Source organism: Chamaea fasciata, unplaced genomic scaffold (assembly GCF_029207755.1).
Source record: "Chamaea fasciata isolate MVZ Bird 193981 ecotype frontalis unplaced genomic scaffold, bChaFas1.0.hap1 SCAF_7, whole genome shotgun sequence".
Classification (NCBI taxonomy): domain Eukaryota; kingdom Metazoa; phylum Chordata; class Aves; order Passeriformes; family Sylviidae; genus Chamaea; species Chamaea fasciata.
The window spans coordinates 33,562,037-33,584,326 of NW_027094092.1; the positions used below are offsets into that span (position 1 = coordinate 33,562,037).

Below are 22,290 nucleotides of genomic sequence, written 5' to 3' on the forward strand. Positions count from 1 at the left end.
TGAGGTGTCATGGGCCCACCAAGCCAGAAATAATTCACACTTACGTTGTCAGTCCAGATCCACTTGAGACACTTAAATCTTGGCAGCCCAATCCATTTGTCCATTGTGGTGTTCTTCCACAGCCCAACTCTTGGGCACATGTACATCTCATGATGTACTTTTACAGCCAACGTCTCTACACAGGCAGTGATGTCTTGCTACATTTCAGTAGCCCAGAAGGTTTCCCTCTGTGCTGACAATTGGTTTTTTTCCATTGGTCCAGCCACCCCCACAGAACATTTGCTACCATCCATGCCCCAATGTAGAGGTGGAGCACTGGCCGTTTCTCTTGCTCAGTGATGTGCAAATCCAACTGGATAGCTTTCAGCTTTGCAACCTTACTTGATGCACCTTGAACCTCAATAGTTTCTGTCTCGCCACATAGTACTCCCCAGCCAGGACACACATGCATAAATACATACATCTGTGCACCCATAAATGCATATTTATACCTTACATATCTGGAATAGAATTAATATCAAATATATTTCACATATTTTTATTACAACTGTAGAATCTTTGAATGACAGAAGGATTAAAAACCCTCTGCATCTTTTACTGAGCTCCTGCTTTTTTCACTCCCATTCACTGACATAGTTTACTTCCAAGTCAATCACTTGACTGCCCTAGTTATTTCAAGGGATTGTTTCAGTCTGGCTTCAGAAGGGAATCTGTAATGTAATGTGAATTCCCTTCTGTGACTGGTGAGATGGGGAGGCAGAGGACAAGAGTGAGGGGCACCAGGAATACTGAAGACATATGTTGGTGTAACAATCAAAACAAAGGAAAAGAACTCTTCAGTAAATCACATCATCGAGCTGAAAGCAGCTGGGAGTGCAGAGATTCAGCATTTGGTTGAAGACAAATGTAGTCAGGGCAGAGATAAGCAGTAGGTCTGAAAAAAGTGCTTGATGTAATGCATTCATGCTGAAATATTGAAGCATGGTTTCTTATAATTTATTTTCTTTTTTTGTATGGAATAGGAAAAGCACCAAAATGCAGCCAGGAGTTCCAGTATAGAGGATTCTTTTCTTATTACTGGAGCTTTGTTGTTGCTGTTGTTGTGGGTTTTTTTTTGTTTGTTTGGTTGGTTTTGTTTTTTTTTTCTGGATATTCTGAAGCATTTAATAACGTTCCCAAAATTCATTTTCTTTCATAAGAAATTTTAAGATGTTCTGGTATAAATATCTTCAAGGTTTTTAAATTCTGGCTCATCTAAAGCCAGTGGGAATTGCTATAAGTACAATGAAAATTTACTACCACAGGATGGAGATATTATGACACAATATAAATTTTTAAAGGTATTATTACAGGTAAATTTAATTATGTTTCTTCTGATGAAAATTTGTAAGTCTTTTTGATGGAAAAGAGAAAAATAAGGTCTGCCAAATGGAGTCTAACAATATTCTGCATTGGCTCTGGCATCTGGTGGTATAATTAGCTGGTATTTTACCACAATGTCCTGATCAGTTATATTGGGCTATGTTTATTTTGTAATACATATCTTTGAAAGAATAGACTCTGGGAATAAAATAATTTGTTCAATGGTGAAAATTTTTCATTCCCATATTGAATTAGTTGTTATATTAGCATGTAGATATTTTTTGCATCCTTAAAATGTGTACTAAATCTGTTTATGGAGGAATCATTCATCTCTTTTCTGTCTGAGGTATTTTTGAAAGGCTCTTCAATTAAAGAAAACTGAAATGAAAACCCACATAAGATTGGCTCACAAATTTATACTTAAGCCATCATAATCCATGAAATTGCATTAATGGATGTTTGGATACTTTAGCTCCATGTGAGTGCTTTTTTGAGTTTAGTGAGAGTCAGGAAACTCAACAGAATGGCAGCAGATGATCTGGTCACTAGAATATTCACTTCTTTTGTATTTCTTCGCAGAGCCTGTCAAGTCATAAGTATTTGTTCCAATGATATGTTCCTTCCCCTGGCTGCATCCTATCTGCAAATAAATCTGAGATTGCAAGGAGTGCAAATGCCACTGCATTAGGAGCTGTAAATATGCCAGAAGTAAATGCAACTGTAATTCAGTACATAGGTTCAAATTGTTTCCTAGGAAATTGATTTGAGCTGTTAATTTGTGCTCAGAAAGGTCCCTGTGGACAGCTTACAAGAGTCCCATAAAACTTGGGTGATTCTTTTCTGTCAGGAAATAAAATATTCTGTAACTAGGAAAGTATGATACTTAAAATTTGTTTTCTAGTTAAAGCAGTTACATTTTGATATTTTAAATTCCCTTAGTTCAGAAGATTATGGAATATTTACTTAATACCTGCCCCCATTGTGAATATTTCTTATGGTAGCCCCCCTACCCCCTTGCAAGAATAGTTATGGAACTTTAACATGACTTAGAAACCCTCACTTTCAAAGTTCATGACTATTCATAGATTTTTTCCTTCTCCAGTGGTTACATTCATTTTTTTCCTGAATAGCTTTCCATTTATAGCAATCTTCATTTGTAAGTATGGACCTCTGATACATAATAGAGTTTTAATTTGATTATTAGGTTAACTGAGTGTTTTGTCTGTCCATGCATTACAGGAAACTCCGAATTCTGTGCACTTGACGCTGCTACTGTCAAGCATGAAGCATATAAATGCAGGCTCTATTTCACGCTCACAAGGAGCACAAGAGCCCTACCTGCAACTGACAGCTTTGACACGAACACTGTTGACTAGATGGGAAGAGTGTGCTATCCATTTCTTGGCAGCAAAATGAGTATTCTTGCAACGTTGCTTTCACTTGTGAAGGACTGAACTCATTAGCACATTCAAATATTTTACCTTTTGGGAAGTCATTACTTTGAAAGCTGCAAAAAAAATAGACTTTTTCTGCTGTGATATACTAGAGTTATCTTTTGAGGGAATTCATTTGAGAAAAAGACATGGAGAGGGATTTCTTCTTAAGATCTGCATACAACAGCTAACTGCATCTAGAATTGTACTCATACAGTGGGGAACGTACACACAAATGCTCATTTTAATGAGAGAGAAAGTGTAGGTAGAGGCAGATGACCTAGATGATTTTATGAATAAAAGATTTAATCTGATGCAATCATTTCATTAATACACACATGGCACCAAATGAAAGCAGAGCATAGCAGATGGCTATGAGAGGTCTTAAAAAGGCATTTTCAGTTTAGTAGCTAATGACTTAGATTTCATGGACTACATCAAATAGTATCTGAAACGAAACATTTGTCAAACCAGTCTTCCAAAGAATGTTCTAATGCTTTATGAAAGTAATGCTGAAAAATCTCTCTTTTGTGACACTAGTTAGAAAATGCAGTCACATTATATATTATACAGCTATAAGGCAACAGCTATATTTTTTCACAAAAACTACCTAAAGAAAACCCCATTATTTTCTTTATTAATAGCCAATCTTTATTTAAATAAAGCTTTTTCTTTGCTTCCAGTTTGTTACAAATGGTGGAAATAGTGGTCTCTAATATAACAATGAAATACAGTCATTTGCCATGCAATTTTAGAATATAAATATGACGTGTATTCATTTGCTGTAGTGATGGATCTGCGGCAAACAGCTGCAAAAAAATTTCATTGAGGAAGATTGTTGGCATAGTACTAATAACTGATTCAATTTTCTTTAAGATGAAATATTTGGAAGAAATTCAGAATGAATGTATAAATTTAAAAGGAGGCAGTAAGTGCGGAAGGCACATGTAAGATCTGTGTTGTGCTTTTACATTAGTAAACCTCAGTAGAGAAAGCAATGAAGCAAGGGAATAACGCTGTTCAGCACACTGTGACAGCACTGGCCATGTGGCTACCTCATCCTGACCCTGTAATGTCACTGGTGTCCAGGTTGGAGGGGGTCTGACAGACAAGCCAAATGTGTCAATTCTGATCTCAGTCTGTTCTGCTCCATCCTTGAGGAATGAGCATCCTGAAAGATTTGACTGCTCTCCAGACCCTTTACAAAACCAGATCAGGGCAAAAGGGCTGGATTTCTTAGAGAGAATCTGGCCTACAGCTACTTACAGACAGATTAACCTCAGTTTGGCTTCAAACTGAGGACACATACAGTCTCATTCTTCAGACCTAATCCAAGATCAACTTAGTCTGTGTTATTCCATCAGAAATTAATATTGCAGCACTGGCATCTTTGAACTCATGCAGACTGAATTCTCTTTTTGCAAAGCTTCTTTGAGGTCCTGTTAGGAACGACAGAGTTTATGCTGAATTTGGATGGAACAGGAATACTTATTCTCTTTGAATGCAAAGCAGGAGGAACAAAAATACACCCTACCACCCAAAAGCCCATGTGTGGAATAGCAAGCTGATCTTGTTTCCTTTCTTTGTAACAGATAAAAATATTGAACAAGACAAGCTTAGCCCTGTTGCAAACTGTTATTGCTGCTTCATTAAGAAACAGTTCTTTGCAAGCCAGGAGATATAAAGTTTAGATAATCCTGAATGCTTTTGGATGAAATGGAGGCATGGGTTTCTAATCTGAATATGTACACTGTGCAATATACCCCCACAGCATCTTTGGTAGCCTGCTGCTCTGCAAATCCTCGCTTTATTATTGGCTGAAGCATTCAGAGGAATGGTGTAAAAACTAAGATGAACCTTTAGAAGCTGAAAATCTTCTTACGTCTACAACATACAGTCATGTAACACTATACATAGTCTGAGCACTTTTTGGTTTAGACAATTTGTCAGATAAGTCCACAGGTTGCTGATGCTCACATAAAGGATAATGGAAATGTGGTTAATTGTATTCTTCATACACTTTTCACTCTTGTGTAAAACATTCAGAGAACATCACACTGATTCTTATTACTTCCATTTTGGCAGCAAGTCAGGCCTCAGATAAAGAACAAAAATTTATAGTCTCAGAAATCATACATGTAAATTTGAGATATAGTAATTTCTTTTGAATTTTTTAGTAACTTAAAATGAGTGTTGGTCTTGTGAAAGAGACTCACTGAATTTTTTTTTCCAAACTCACCAAGGTCTGAAGTTCTGTAAACTTTCTCATGAGAAAGGCCAAGAATCCTGAATGTGAATGTGGTTACAGGTTGGCGTATGAGGTTACTACTAAAAAAGGAGATGTCGGGTATTCCAGATTGAGATGCTGTAAAAGAAAACTACTGTAAAAAAGGTCTGAAAAAATTTAACTTTAAACCACAATTAAATCAAAAGCAATTTAATAGCAATATTTATATGTTTGCAGCATTAATTTTTTACATTTCACCTCCTTGTCTTCATGACTGGGCTGTCAGGAGCACAGCAAACACTGACTAACTGTTAATTAATAGACCAGTCTTTGATATGATCAGAATGTAATTTCTTTTCACTGAAGGGTCCTAAAAGCTCAGGTAAATGAACCAGGAACTGGTTTTCTTTCCCAGTACCAGGGAACAGCTTTCCTTTGGAGAAATTCTGTTATTTGTCTATGAACCAAAATCTTCTCTTCTCTCTTCAGTAACTTCAATAATGGGTTTTCTCTCTGTTTGATGTGCTAGACAGGATTGTCATCATTAGCTTCTTAGCAAATTCCTTGCCCTCTCTCCTTCTACTGCTTCCCTTATGCTTTGATTTCTCTCTTTTTCAGATCCACCTGCAAACAGACAATTTTGGTCTAAATGAGACACTCAGTTGTCAGGGTAGCTGGATAGATACCACAGTCCTCTTAAAACAAACCAAACCAAACTAAACTCCAAATTCTTCTTTTTAGCTTTGCTGTTGTTGCAGCAGCAATTTTTAGAATTTATATACAAAAAGCCAAAGACTCTTGAATGGGAGAGAATAAAAATCTCTCAATTTCTGTGCAGAATTTCTGTGTATTCACTGATCCTCTCTTGTTTGATACTTTCCTAATTCAATCAGTCAACTGACCCAGTATCATGTGAAGCAGAGACCATCTGCATAGTCCAAATGAAAAGACAAGAAACCTTGGGGTGTCTAAAGCATTCAGATGCCTTCTTGCACAGATGAAACATGGTCCCATTTATTCAGAAAACACTTAACATCTTTAATATAACATGGAATTGGTTCATGAGCTGAAAAGAAAAAAAAAAAAGACTACACTGTTTATTATGGCCTCTGCATTTCTGCTTTAGGAAGAATTTGATTTTACTGAGTTCAGTGGTAGATTACAATAAGTGTAATAAGATATTTTTCTTAGGTGGTTCCTTAATGAGATTACTTGGTCAGGTGTGAAGATTCACTTCTTTATTTTGTAAATATACAGAATACACGAATGTATTTTACAGTGCTTCACTGGAGAAGTCAATTCCAATTGGTACCAATGTTTTGTGTGGAAATGTTTGGTGATGTCTCAGGTACAGTCTGTAAGGGTATCTGTGAAACGAAAAGAAACTACGTTAAACACAGTTTTAATGAGAACAAAATATGTGGACTGATTATAATGCAAGGATTTATTTATTCAAGATACTTTTTTCTTGTACTGTTTAGAGATGCTTTGTATGAAGATTTGGTGTCTTTTCTAGCATAAATACAATCTTAGTCTCAGTATTCTCTGAAATGGCTATATGTGAGCATCATTTCTCTGCAGTGATTCTTATAACTGTAATCAGAGGAGAATAAAGAAGCAATTTAAAGTCAAATATCTCCCAGGGCTTAGCAGTTCTAACAAGTAAGGTCACCGCTGTATGACACCGCTGTTTTGATCTCTAGGAGTGAGGCAAAGCCCAGCAACCCCTGGGGACCCCCGGCCAGGGGCCGGTGGCTGGAGGGGCCGCGGTGTCACCCTCCCGCCCTGGAGAAGCGTTTCGGACGGGCAGCCGAGCAGCGCCCGATGCCGGCGGGGCCGCGCTGCCGGGCGGGGCGCGGGGTGTGCCAGCGGGCGAGGGCGGAGGGGCAGCGGGAGCCCGGCCGGGGCGCGCCGGCAAGGAGGCGCTGGGTTGCACAATGAACCTCGTGCCTGCCGGGGCAGCTCTTCCTCCGCCCTCCCTCCCCCTCCTCCTCCGTTTATTTATTTCATTTATTTTTATTGCATTTATTTGTTTGTAGTCACCGGAATAATAAAAATGAGAAGATCCGAGCGCTGCTTTTGGCTGCTCTCCACCAACCTGTCAGTGACGCAAGCGGAGACTACTTAAAGGCAGATTAGAGGCAGCAAGACATTAAAGCCAACCTTCCTCCCTCCACGCCGCCGGTCCGCCCGCCGCGCCGCGCCACGAGCCGAGCGGGCCGGGACGGTGGCGGCCGCCGAGCGGCCCCGAGCCCCGCAGAGCCGAGCCGAGCCGAGCCGGGAACCCTCGGCAGGGCTGCGCCTCCCGCCACCGGACTGCGGGCGGTAGAGACGGGCTGCTCTTCGGTTTGTTTTCCCTCCCCCTGAAAAAAAAAAAAAAAAATAGGAGGGGTGAAAAAAAGCAGAAGTGAAGAGATTCCGTACGCTTGCCAAAGTCTTTGTCTCCGGATGAACAGCGATGGGGGAATGGACTATTCTAGAGAGGCTACTGGAAGCTGCCGTGCAGCAGCATTCTACTATGATAGGGAGGTAAGGGTCGCGGGAGAGCTACGGGGAGCACGGGGGGGATCTCCTCCTGTCCGAGCGGGCCGGCCGGGAGGTCGGCGGCGCACGGTGGGTCCCGGCTGCGCGGTGCCCTTCGGCCGGGCTCTTTCGGGGTGTGCCTGGAGCCCGCGTGTGTTGTCTCTGTGCGTGTGTGTGTGTGTGTGTGTGTGTGTGTGTGTGTGTGTGTGTGCTGGCGAGGCTGGTATGCGGCACGGGGCGCGGGAACACCGCAAACGCCGCCGTCCTTGTCCCCGAGGAGACACGGGGCACCTGGCGGTCGTCGGGGACACCCCACTGCCATCGGAGTCCCGCTGCCTGCGCGGCCCCGCGCCTTTCCCGGCCATGCTCCCGCGGGCTCCAGGGCCCGTGTGATCGCCTTTCCGCCCAAGGGGCCGGGCGGGGGCCGGCGCTGACCGCCGCCCGCGGTCTGTGGCACTCGGCCGCGCCGAGGCGATGCCGCGCAGCCTGCAAGCCCCCCGCGCGGAAGCGGGGCCGGTTCGAGGTGCCGGGGCCGGGGCCGGTGCCCGTGTCGGGGCCGGTCGGTCTAGCGGCGGCACCGGGGCCCGGTCAGCACTGGACAGCTCCCGGCCGCGCGGCGGCGGCGCGCACTGACGGGCTTCTCTGTTGCAGGATCCTGCTGACCGTGGTGGTGATCTTCAGAATTCTCATTGTGGCCATTGTAGGGGAGACGGTGTACGATGACGAGCAAACGATGTTTGTCTGTAACACGCTGCAGCCAGGCTGCAACCAGGCTTGTTATGACCAGGCTTTCCCCATTTCTCACATAAGGTACTGGGTGTTCCAGATCATCATGGTGTGCACTCCCAGCCTGTGCTTCATAACATACTCCGTTCACCAGTCTGCTAAACAAAGGGAACGGAGGTACTCCACTGTCTTCCTTACCTTGGAAAGGGACCAGGATTCAATGAAGCGTGAGGACAGTAAGAAAATCAAGAACACGATTGTCAATGGGGTGCTGCAAAACACTGAGAACTCCACCAAAGAGGCAGAGCCAGACTGCTTAGAAGTGAAGGAAATCCCCAATCCTGCTATCAGAACTACAAAGTCAAAGATGAGGAGGCAAGAAGGCATTTCTCGATTTTATATCATCCAAGTGGTCTTTCGAAATGCCCTAGAGATTGGATTCCTAGTGGGACAGTATTTTCTGTATGGATTCAATGTCCCTTCCATGTACGAATGTGACAGATACCCTTGCATTAAAGAAGTAGAGTGCTATGTCTCTAGACCCACTGAGAAGACTGTATTCTTGGTATTCATGTTTGCTGTCAGTGGGATTTGTGTGGTGCTTAATTTGGCAGAACTGAACCACTTGGGCTGGAGAAAGATCAAAATGGCAGTGAGAGGAGTACAGGCAAAAAGGAAATCCATATATGAAATCAGAAATAAGGACCTGCCAAGAATGAGCATGCCTAACTTCGGCAGGACTCAGTCAAGTGACTCAGCTTATGTGTGAGGCTGTGACAGAACTGAAACACTGTGCCAGGTGGAACAGACCCAGATACCATTAGAGAAAGGTACATTGCTTAGGCAAGCATTTTATCAAACCACCAAGAAAGCCATTAAGGTATTGGATCTGCACTTACTGAACCAGCTGCAAAATGCAGCGCTATATAAAAGACTGAAAAAACAGCTATAAAATCATGCTTGACCTAGCCTTACAGCACAGCTACTATTATTCCTACTTTTCTTTCTAATGATTGGGTTTTATCTGTCAGTGAAGCAGATCTTTGGTTGTCCTTAGGATGTTTACAGTTTGAACTGCCTGACTAATTGTTGTAAATGTGTAGAATGTTCATATCAAAAACTCTACAAGGATACTCTATATGGGGTGGGGTGGGGGACACTGTTGCAATGTGCAGGCATAAGCATGTTTTAAAAGGAGGGTAAGCACACTGTAAGGAACATAACCACAGCACAGTCAGGATATCTGCGTTCACGTATCTCACAGATGTCTTATTTTGTTTTGTCCAAATCACAGACTTCATTCCTGGTATGTATTACTAGCAATTTTTCATCATGGTTTGTGCATCAATTAGTCATGCTAAAAATAAATGCTGAATATAATTTTGCCATTTTTCTTTGCCTGTCCACACACACACACACACACACACACACACACACCAGAGACCTTAATCATCTTGCATTAGTTGTGATCTGCAGAATATACCAGTACATTTTGATTGATTCCCTAATATGTGCATGAATAAGATGAAGTTGGTCCATGCCAGCTGAGTTATGCATTTACCTACAATCACCTATGATGACACACATACCAAAGGAAGAGAGTTCATTGCATTTAACTGTGAATATATCATCTTTTCTCTGCTCTTATTTATATAAGTGCCATACTTGAAACATCTAACTCTGTACTTAGTCAAAAGGTTGTCTTGGGATACCAGCTGGAGTGAAATGATTTTATACTCTCTTTTGTTTATTCTGTGCTATTTGTTTAGTCACTGCAGTGGTGTAAAAAGCAGCTAAGGTATATATTGATAAATAAAGTACTTGCCTTTTTTTTTTGTTTGTTTTTTGGGGTTTTTTTGGTCTGTTTTTTTTTCTTGTTGGTTTTTTTGTTTTGTTTTGTTTTGTTTTTTGTAAGCCAGAGAGATTTGTTCTTCTTTATTCTTGTGTACAATTGTAAAAAAAAAAAAAAAAAACAAACAAAACAAAACAAAACCGAAAAAAAAACAACAAAAACTTACAGGGTTAAAATAATTGACTTACAACAATTATTCTTCAGGGTTTAAAATGTCTTGTTGGTATTCTAAACTCTAAGCAACAAAACCTGGGAAATCAGGACTGTTTTTATGTCTGTTTTCCTCCTCAAGCAAGCTTCCTCTGTCTTTGAAGCCTGATCCAAAGCCCACTGACACCAACAGCCTTCTTTCTGCTGACACTAAGGGCAACACAGTTGGCTGCCAAGGTCACTCTAGGAATAGCCAGAATACATTTACCCATAAATGAAAGAATTGCAGCTTTTCACCAGGGAATCCAAATAATAACCTCAGCTTTTCTGCCTTACAGCTGGTTTAAGAAATATGTTGCTCATGTCCCATCAACTTACTGGTAAGCCACTGGGGCAGTCTCAAATGAATCTCTGTTAACAGCAACTATCTTAATACAGACTCAAATACTAAGATTTACTTAATGATTTTTTAAAACATTTTTAAAAATTCCTTCTGAATTCAACAGAAAATATTTCTCTGGCAACAGTAGGAGTTGGATCAGGACTAAAAAACATACAAGTGCATTTCTAACTAAATAGTATCTGCCCTTTAAAGAAAAGGGCCAAAATGGTGCTGGAAAATTTGGGGGTACTTTATAACATAAGAAGGAGACATGGGCTCAGAGCCACAAATGGCCTTTTGATTGTATTTTATGCCAAGCCTGAAAATGGATTTTATGATATATTGGCTTGGAGATGATGAATATATATCTTTTCCTCTTGGCTTACAACAAATACCTTAACATTCCATTCTTGTAGTTTGGCAGCATTGTCGCTTTAAAAAATGTTGATTAATTCTTAGATAGTCTATCCATTATCACATTCATCTGCTGTCTTTTTTCTTCCACTGTGAAGCATTAAAGGACTTTGAGATGTGTCACGTTTTTAAAAATTTTAAAAATATTTTTCCTTATGTATAAATTTAAGAGTTTTCCTGATTTGATTATAGAAACCTCTAAAGATGAATTTCGCAAATTCTTTGTGATAAAAACGCACACTGATATTGCTAGTTGACTGCATGCTCACTGGAAAACTGCATGTTATTTTTGGAAAGACAACATGGCAGCTAAAATCTCCATCTGCAAAATAACAAGCTTTTGAAGATTATTATTTGACACACAAATCCAAGTCTGATTTTCATTTTGCAGAGTCCTGGGATGGTTTTCAAAACCTCATTTTGAACAGATACTGAAAGGAAAAATTTGACAGTCATAAGCATTCCTTTAATGTTGAAGAAATGAGAGATTGTGCGCAAAGTGCTCGATCCAGTGCAAATTAAAGTTGAAAAAAACAAAACTAATACTTCATTGGGCTTTGGTTCAGGTTCAGCATAATTTCCTGTTAGGCAGAAGCCCTAATGCAAGTTTTTTCCAGTGGCTGCATAGCAGTTTTCAGTCAAACTCTAGTGAAGGTGCATGTCTTGAAAGTGATCAGATTTTAATACCTTAAAATTCTGAGGTAATATTTAGAAAGTATCTGTTTTTATTAGTCAATGCAAATGACTCAGTTAATTTAATTTTTTTTTTTATGTAGATGCGCATTTGCACTCCAGTAAGTTGGGATTCTTCAGATTTGTCCAAAGAGAAGAGTATCAGGAAATGTAAATGCTGATTTATGTAACAGGATCAGTGATAAAGTAGGCAAAGACTTACATTTTGATCAACTGAAACATCATCCACCTTACTTGGAATATGCATTTTCATATTTCAGATGAGAGATGAAATGTGTCAAGAGATCAGTTATTCTAATCTTCCTTTTAAATTGTTATTTTTCATTTCTTACCAACTACTCATTTTTCATGGACAAGAGAAATATAGCAAACACTTTTTTTTGTCAATGTATGTGAGAATCATATGATTAATGCTAATGGACTGTTTGCATGAAAGCTGACTATTCATTTACAGAATAAATGCTTTAAAATTACCACAGCAGTGGAACAGTGTGTTAACTGAACAGAACTGAGTGAACAAGAAGCTGAAGGGCACATTACTGGCTACTTAGGTCTTGCTACTGCCTCAGTGAAATTAGTCTCATCATTGACATCTCTGTAAGACATTAAACTGAAAATTTAGTTAGTGTTTGTTTTGTTCGTTGTTTACATTGTTTTACACTGGTGGACAACATTATGTGTCATGATAAGTGCAAACATAAATGCTGTGTTCACTAAGCTGCTATGGGAAATTGCAATAGAATCTAATAAACGATTAGTTTCACGGAATTTTAAAATTTACATAAAATAATGACATTATTTCATTTTTATATGAACTTGATCTTGTGCTTTCCACATGTGTGTGAATTCCAAAAACTATTTAAATAGGGGTTATGAACCATTTCACCAGATATTTGTAAGATACAATGAGAGTCGATAAAAATATTTTTTAAAAGAGGAATTTTTTTTCATAATGAAAACTAGCTGCATTTTTACATGCACCATTTTTACATGAGGAAGCTGAATTCACTGGTCCCATATAGAGTTTAGTTTTAGAGACCTCTGACTTTGAAGAAATGTAAGGGTTTTCAGCTTTTTCAAGGGAAATCTGAAGAACAAAGTGATCAACTGAGATTAATGAATCACAGAAACGGTCAAATGGATTTTACTTTGTTTTACACTAAAGAAGTCAGAAACACTCAGAATCTTCAGGGTGGGTGCAATGCTTAGATTATACCTCATAGGGTAGAACAAAGCTGCCGCTATGTAGAGAACCATAGGAAAAGACGCCCCTGAAATGTTAAATGTGAGGAAGAATTCTTTTCCTGTGTTTGTAGAAGAATACATTTTTTTCAGGGCAAGAGGTTGGATCAGGTAGAGATTGTGCCCACATCCTTTTGGCTTTATTTTGCTTGAATATAACTGTTTCACCTTGCTCCTTCAGCAAAACAGGTCAGAAGCTTTTGTTTGCTGTGCAAGTATAGAAATGGGAACAAAAAATTGGGTCATATAAGGAGAACACAGGCATATGTTTTCAGTACTTAGAGTCTGGTCTGGTTCTTCATGAATTTAATGACAAGACTTTGTTTTCTGGGGGACCAAGTCAATTCCCAGCTGGGTGAAACACTTTTATTTCATTAGGTTAACAGGGGAGATTACAGCATTTCTGTATTGCACACCCATCCCTGGATATTTTGGAATATTCTTCCCAGAAATTCTATTTTATTGTAAGCTTTCAGAAAACGCATTAAGTTAGTATCAGCTACTAATACAAGACCCTAAACATCACCATCCTCTCAATGAAATTCTAATAGTATCTCTATGAAGAAAAATTGTGCTAGGAAGTGTTTTGTATTATGCCTATTAAAATGTACAAAAGAAGTCAATCAAGAGTCAGCAGCCCATTAGATAAGTGCAGATACAGAGTATTTCCTGGAACTGCATTAAAAATAAACCATGCATATAGATGTATATATGAAGCTAAATATTTGCAAGACTGTTAAAAGATTTTACCTGAATTGAATTAGTGTGCTACAGATTGAATTTCAGAGATGGATACAGAAGTCACACATCCAGAGTTAGGAACCAAACTCGATGCAATGACCTGACTGGATATTTAACATGCAAAAACCCCCAGCAATCACCCTTTTCCTGTAACTTCTGGGGCTAGGGGCTATACCAATTACTTTAGGGAGTTTAGCTGAGCAGGTGTCTAAGTGATAGTTTTTAAGAGGCTTGTCTTCACAGCATTAAAATCTATCAGATTTTTTTTTGTTTTGGTGGTGCTTGAAATACAGGATAAATTCTCTAGATTATGGAGTCCCACATATAAAATGACTTTCTGATATCCCCTCAAAGTGAGAATTACTTTTGTATTCAACAGAATGTGAAAGTAAGATAATACGCTACTAATCCACCTATTTTTTTGCAAATGTAGTGTGGCAAAAAAGGACATAGAAGGGTTACCAGTACCTGGATAATAATTAATACACCCTAAAGTGATTAAGCAAATCTTGACTTTTGTTTCTTTCACTGAAAACAGCATTTGCTGCATATGATTTATCTATAAATATATTTCATGGTACATAATTAAGTGTAACTTTCATTTTTGAAATATTTTGCAAAGTTTCCAATGAAATAATGATTGATGTTTTCACATTTTTTTCAGAGAATGGTTAAAAGATTGTTGTTTGAAATTGGCTCTCTATTTTTTTCGAAAGATGTTTTAATAATTAATCCTGTATTTTAAATCTGCTAAAAATTTAGGAATTTTTTTTGAGGAATGCTAAAGTAAAAAAATATTTGTACCAGTTAAGAAACATTACATTTGGAAGAGATGGTTTCCTTTTCAGTGGCAAGCTTTATTTGTCAAATCTTTTTTTTTTTTTTAAATTTACAAAAAAAAAAAAGAGCAGAGATTTTTTAACATATTAGATGTACATATTACAAATAGATAACTTTAAGGAAATGTATAACAGCAAAATTGGGGAAAAAAAGTGAGGATTTCTGGGCATTAGAGAAAAGTAAGTATGCTGTGGACTTATTAACAGTTTAGGGATTAAAACATCTTCAGAACATATTCATGAGCAAATATACAAGATTCCTTGCATTATCTCTTATGTAAGCAAAATGTTTCTAGAAATTATTTCCAACTATTCTCTGGTTTCACGTTGAGTAATCTAAATAGTGCATTGCAATGTCCAAAGCCATCATGAATTCTGATGTCCCCATTTTCACCCCAAAATTTAGGGTTTTTTTTGAAAATGCACCACTGCTCTGTAACAAAAAACACTTTGCCATCAGAAAACCTGTCCATCAGAAAACAGATGGTACTTGACATGGATATCAGGCAGACTTTAATGGAGCAACCAGACTTGAAGATGCACATTAAAGGGTGACTTGTGATGAGCATGTTATGAGTGGAGTTACTGCAAGGCCGAACCAACTTAAACAAAGGGGCTTTCACATTTGCACTGCATGTCATATTCTGGTGCAAGAGATTCAGGGGTTCTGAAGAGAAGGGCCATAGGAAATTCTTTACTTTCTCCTTTGAAAAAAGAAGACAAAAACTGTTCTAGCAATGTTCTTTATGTAAGAAAATGTATAATTCTACATATGTACAGCTCCGAGAGGAGTCCATATCTGACATTGTTAAATGCCCACCAGCAACTGTAATTGAGCAATATTTAGTTTATGTATATAGAGAGATAACACATTCAAGTCTTTACCACCATTTTCTCACATGCAAGCGGAAACATAATTTGTAGGACAAAGAAAGTAATTTGTTGCATCTGTCATATATTTGTACCAATTCCCTCAAAGTGAAATTCCTCATATTTCTCTCTCATGAAACTACTGAAATTCCTCTGTTTATAAAAAAGGTGGAAACACATTTCAAAGATTTTTAAGTTGTTTACTTTAATGTCATTAATGTCACAACATGAAGTTTGTGGGGTTTTTTTTAATTCTGTGTGGTGCAAATTTTCTTGATGTATTCTTCAATTTAATGTTCTGGTTATTGTTTGGATTTTGTATCATATAACTACAGGGAACTTTAATTTTTCTGGTTTTCTTTTTTAATTATCATTATTATTATCTCAGATTCTGCATGTATGTTAAGGTGTTGTAATTCTTAAAGTGTCAACAAATACAGGATTTTTTAAAAAATACGTACAAAGCATCCAATTATGTTTAATTTAGTTTGTGGGGGTTTTGTTTAAAAAAAAACTGGCAAAACATAAGGCTTTCATTGATCACTTTAATTATTATTCAATTTTAGAAATTATATCTCCTGCATTTATTCATGTAATTTTTATGTTAGTAGAGACTGAAATTTTTATCTGCCTTCAGCTATGTGATCTATAGCTCAAATTTCAGGTTACTTTAAACCAATAGGGCAACAAAGCATGAACAATCATGAGAATCACAAGGCTTAATGAGGCACATCAAAAGAGAAGTGAATTTTAGAGTGATGTTGATCTTATAAGTAACATGTACTGAAATAAATCAATCTTTGTGGCCTAATCACACATAAATGAATACATTATCATTGTATATTGTTGGGAGTCATACTAAGAAAAAGCTAATGTCAGTTACTAATAAGAACTTCTTAAAAATCATTAAATTTTTAGTTTCTCAAATAGTTGTTTAAAAATCCCTTAAAATGATGCAAAGACTGGAACGTAACTGTGATATCTGCCCATCTTCTTAAGTTGTTGAATCACAAATTATAAATACACATCTGTTGATAAAATACTCCGTAGAATCACAGAATATGCTGAGTTGGTAGGGATCCGTGAGGATTATGCAGTCCAACTCCTGGCCCTGCACAGGACACCCCAAGAGTCGCAGCAAGTGCTGAGGGCACTGTCCAAAAGCCTCTTGAGCTCTGTCAGGCTGGTGCTGTGACCACTTCCCTGGGGAGCTTGTTCCAGTGCCCAGCCACCCTCTGGGTGAAGAACCTTTTCCTGATATCCAACCTAAACATCCCCTCAGTTTCATAACATTTCCTTGGGTTCTGTCCCTGTCACCACAGAGAAGAGGTCAGTGCCTGCCCCTCCTCTTCCCCTCACAGGAAGCTGCAGACTGCAGTGGGGTCTCCCCTGAGTCTCCTTTTCTTCAGGCTGAACAGAACTAATGATCTCAGCCACTCCTTAAACTGTTGCCCCTCCAGAGCCTTCCCCATCCTTGTGGCCTTTCTTTGTACATTCTCTAACAACTTCATGTCTCTTGTATATTGTGGTGCCCAAAACTGCACACAGGACTCAAGGTGAAGCTGCCCCAGTGCAGAGCAGTGCTTCTTTGTTCATATGTGTGTACTCTTCAATTCTGCTTAGCAGGCAGTCAAGAGAGAAAGGACTTTAATTGTACAAGTTTCATTAGACTGCAGTAAGAGCATAGACAGATAAAATATTTATAGCATGATTTTTGAATTTGGCAGCATGACTCCTATTAACATTAATGGAATTTTTACAGCTGAATCTTAGTGCATTAAGTAAAAAATATTCATTCCTGCTGTTTGCTCAACAACTTGACCTTTCTACTGTAAATTAATACAATATTTTGAATTAATTTTAGACTAATTAAACTTTGAGGCCCTCTTGTACTCTTTCATGAAAACATATCAGGGAGAAGCTAGCTTGTCAGCATGAGCATATGGTTATCTAAATTTAGCCTATTTTATTGAAAAGGTGTCAAATTTGATACACTGAAACTGTGGCACCATTGGAATAGCACCTTACACTTTGCAGTATTAGAGTTTATAGCAATTCAGTGTGCCAAAGAACTCTGCAGCATTGGATATTTGATTCCTTTCAGTACTGAAAAGTCTATGAATATTTGTTACAATGACCTTCTGCCTTGACTAAAGGAGAAAGAAAGGAATCCTGGCAATATGGTGCTTGACCATGCTGTCTCCTTAGCAAATGTGAGAGCTTCTGAAACAAAAATATAAAAATGGAACTGTGTTTAGACTACCAGTCCTTTTCAAACAGGAGTTTTGCTTAGAAATGTCCCCTGCTAGACTGTGAATGATACTGTGGGGATGTGAGAGCTTCTGCAATGCTGCTGCAATCCTGTCTGAAAATATTTAATTGTAATTAACACCTGAGTTGCTACTGGTTGTCTATCTGTCTTGAAGGTACTGTATGACTGTCTTAACTATTAAAACAGCTAATTTCTCTAATTTGTTTTGGCCAGCATTGCTTCACACAGTATCTACCAAGAGGCAAAACTCTTATTCAAAGCAACCATGCTTTCTCAAATTTTATCCTTGGACAGTGGCTCATATCCTCACAGCAACTAAAGAACACAAAACTGGCTCCAGCCTGTTCAGCAGCATAAGCAAAACCACGGGGGAGGGAGGGAGAGAGAACAGGAAGAGCTGGCTTTGCCAGTTTTCTGCTGCTAAGGAGAAGTGGGAAGGAAAGCTGTGCTTGTCCTTGCCTTCACCCCCGTCCTCACTTCTCAGAGGCGGCTGTCACCTCGCATATGTGACCGTTCCCTGGGCCCAGCAGCTGTGGTGAGCTCTGTGATTGTGCTTGCTGGTCTCTCCTGCCTGCTGGTGCCCTTGCAGGGGCTGTAATGGGCTCAGCAATTGGCAGTTGCTAATTCTCGCTTGTCCTGGGACTCTTTCAACATCCTTCAGAACAATATCTCACGTTTTTCTTGTGCAAGACAGCTGAATTATCAAGAGTCTAGGGCAAGCCTTGATAATTCATGTATTTGTTCCATAGTGCCAAAAAAAAAAAAAAAAAGGTTTATTAAACACAGGAGTTTCAACATGAAATTAGAGCTGTAATTTCTCAGCTGCTAAGAGATATACATAGCAAAATTCTTTATGTTGGAACATTCATCCAGAAATGCTGATTCATTACAGAATGAACGCATATTTCAAATTAAATTCTAAGGAAATGTGAGAATACTCCTGTCAATGCCAGTTAGAAAACCTTAGACTTGCTTGGAGAAGAACATAGTGTCACATGCAAATTAGAGAGAAGAGTGGAAAACAACAAGGTTAACATTTTCTAAAAAGTTCCCTTATATTTATTAAAAAAATCCCACTACAGGTAAAAACCCTGAACTTCCTTTTATACTTCTGAGAAGCATAATATGTAATTGTCCCTATGCTCTTTTTAAAGAAAACTTTTTAGAAAACTCTCTTCTCATCATATTCAGAGCTCCAGGATAGTTCAATACTGAAGATGAAAATACTTAAACAGATAAATATCCTCAAATTTAAAAGTCTTCCAAAGAAAAAAAATATAGTTGGCTGTACACTCTAGAAGTACTTTGAACTGTTTTTTAAAACAGAATTTATCAAGACAACAATTAAACAAGTGCCAGAAGAGACTAACTTAAAGTCTTTAAAGAACTGGGGCAATGAATTAAGATAGTCACTAAAAAATATTTAACATATTATGTGGTGAATTTATGCTTTGCTGGATCTGATAGCCCTGAAATGGGTGAGCTTCATGCCCCAGGTCCAGCCAGTAGGGAGACCGAACATGTATTCTCAGCATGCACACACAAAGTGCACACACATGAACATCACACATAAACGTGGCTGGCTACACAGATCAGACACAGAACGCTCACATGGAGCTCATCCCACTTCCATCTGTGTGGGATGGAGATACCCCAGTGAAGAAAATCCACATATACATGTATTTATATATATATATATATATATATATATATATGTACACACACACATACACACACACATATACACATGTACACTAGATGCCAGTCTCCTCAGTCGGTGTCACCCGGACATACAAGCCCCCGAGGCTGCAGCCTCACTGCAGACTCTGCACTCACACAGAGACACACACATATGCACATACCCAAGGCTGCCACTGGGTTTCACTCACTCAGGTCTCTCCATTCGCTTCCACACAGGCACATGGGATTCCTGACTCGTGGTCTGACTGCGATCGCTGGCACCCAGACTTCAGTACAGACACACCCAGTAGAGAGTCCCTCACTGAAAGAAATTTTGAAAGACAATAGGACAGACTGAGCTGGTCAGCTGCAGTTCTGGCCAGAGAAGCATACCAAGGACAAAATTGCACCTGATTGGCCTCTTTTTCTCTTCTTATCCTCACACTTGTTCCTCCCAAAATCATCTAGATTGCGTCCTTTCTCCACCGTTGGCTTGTCTCCTTAACATCGCAAAATAAATCTTGAAATGAACTTCTCTTACATCCCGTGGTATGTCCCATATCCTTAGGCACATATCCCTGCCTCAGCTAGGGTAAAACCATCAAATGATACTGTAGCCATAACTCATGTTGATGAGCTTAATATCCAGACTTTGGTGCTGAGGCTCTCCTAGGGCAGGTCTGAGAGAAGCCTAGACAGAATCTTTACCTTGGTTCCTCTCCTTGCTTTTGTACTTCTGCACTTCTCTGGTCTTGTAGAGCTGAGTATTTTATGGGCTGAGGGCTCCCATGATGGGTGTGGCAGTAATTATGAAGGGTATATTTTGAGTTTCCCCATCTGCTGTTATCTCTCTGTCTTCTTTTGGGGGTGAGCAGATGAGCTTTGATCACATTAAAAAAATCTATTTTCAGGTACAAATGCAGGTTTTAGAATATTTCCCATGATTCTCTGAGAGCTTATAGAGGAAATTCATGATAGAAAAACTGAATTTGTTGCAGCAGTATCTGTGCAACGTCCTCTAGCAGCTTTCAAAGTGCTGAAGGAGATTTGCCTACAATGGTGAGCTTTTTAAAGAGAAAGTTGAGCTGTGCAAATAAAGAAGAATTATTCTGCTTATTTTGCAAGGGTAGTCCATTACTTTTTGTAAGTTCTTTCCTCAATTAAATGAAGAATTTCACGATAACATGTGTGAAAGTTAGCTTCACACTTGTTAAAGAATTCAGTCCTGAGGAGTCTCCTGCAGAGAAGAGGATCTGAGACCTGATGCCAGCAACTTAAAACATTTTGGCTGGTTCTTCTGCACTCTTAGTTCCCATACCTGTCAACACTCTTAGATCCCATTCTCAGCTAACAAAGCAGCTTCTGTCCTTCAAAGGCATGCGCTAAGTTTCTTTCTTGGATTGAAACATTAAGCTCTATGGCCAAATCAACAGGAAGAATGCCATGATTTCTGTAAAGGCAGCAGGGTTACTGAGCATTAAGGGTAATTTGCAGCTAAAGTTTTAATTTAAAAGGCAAAATAAATTACACTTTTATCTATGATGTAGTTTCCATGTTTCTCTTCATAGTGACAACTGTGTTTTTTAAAGTATATAGCAAAAACTTAAAATCTGGAAAATTTTGACCTTCTTTGACTTTCCTAAAAACACGAAGGAACAGGTAGACATGTTTCATTACTTTTTTCCTGGTTTCATTCATTTTATTAATCCGGTTAGTTCAAATGATAGACTGTATCTCAGCCCTTGCGCTTGTAACTCTGTCCCTATTTTTCAGCTTGATATCTGTTGACAGGCACAGGAGAAAGTACTTCAGAGCATATAAAATGTCTCTCATAAATGCTCTGTTAGAATCCCAGCAATCATTTACTTGAACAATTTTGCAATGTTCTATTGCAGATGGCAGGTCTGAGATCACTGGGAAACAGCAGCTCACTGCCCCCCCTCTTGCTAAGGCAGTGCAGTAAGTGCAACAGACATGGAAAATACAAGGACATAAACAGCTAAATGACAAAAAAAGTGCAGAAATATTTGCAGTTTAGGTTGTCCATTGTGTTCTGGACACCTGTCACCCGTGTACAGAGAGGATAATTTCACTGAGATTAGTAGAATGTGTAAAATCACATTTTCACCATGTCAACAGAGAACCAAACCTGGCACTCTTTTTACAACTATGTAATGTCATAAGAAATATTTCAGGCTATTCTGTTGTGTCATTGTTAGAGCTTTACATCAATATGAGCTGTAGAATTGTATGGCACCTCAAAACGTAAGACAGCTTTTTAAAATATTTTTTATTCTGTCCACATTTTTGGTCAACTTACCAGTTTCCCATTAAACTCACATGTGTGTCAAAATACTTTTATATATATATATATATATGTGTGTGTGTGTGTGTGTGTGTGTGTGTGTGTGTGTGTGTATATATATATCTGCATAGTAGAGACCTGAGGTTGTAGTGACTCCATCTGTGTTTATGTTGTTCTTTCAACTCTTGTGAAAGGAAATATTATAAAAAGTCCTGTTCATTGCACAGACATCCTAGGCCTTCCATGTGCACTGTTCTTCGACAGCTGCTTAGCCATAGGCTTCTTTTGACTTCATTCAGGTGACTTTAAAAGCTAATGACAGAAACACTTGTTAAGAAAAGTGAGTGGCTCAGCCCCATGGCACAGCAGAATGTCGTGTTATCACAGTGAGTGAAAATTCAGTCACCTTAATTTAAGGGTTATTTTGTGCAACCACACACGTTGAATTTAGCAGTTGTATTTGTTTAGTTACTCTATGGACCTGACCACTTTGAGGAAATCTATGCACCTCTGTGAGCCAACTAGTCCTTCTACACTTTGCTGTCACTCACTCACTCTCACTGGGAGTATTTCCATGCT

General features: G+C 38.9%; 1 protein-coding gene across 1 annotated transcript; it reads left to right on the top strand.

The window, feature by feature from the left end:
• The first annotated feature begins 7,126 nt into the window (after positions 1 to 7,126).
• GJD2 (gap junction protein delta 2) lies at positions 7,127 to 9,269 on the top strand. Its single transcript, XM_066186896.1, has 2 exons — positions 7,127 to 7,551; positions 8,197 to 9,269. Exons 1-2 carry the CDS (start codon positions 7,481 to 7,483, stop codon positions 9,038 to 9,040), a joined length of 915 nt encoding a protein of 304 aa, XP_066042993.1. The 5' UTR covers positions 7,127 to 7,480; the 3' UTR covers positions 9,041 to 9,269.
• The last annotated feature ends 13,021 nt before the right edge of the window (positions 9,270 to 22,290 follow it).

What these genes read in the sequence shown, in the direction of transcription:
- GJD2 (XM_066186896.1), top strand. Translation starts at nt 7,481, where the DNA reads ATGGGGGAATGGACTATTCTAGAGAGGCTACTGGAAGCTGCCGTGCAG. An exon ending in CATTCTACTATGATAGGGAG is followed by an intron (nt 7,552 to 8,196) that starts GTAAGGGTCGCG and finishes TCTCTGTTGCAG; the next exon opens with GATCCTGCTGACCGTGGTGG.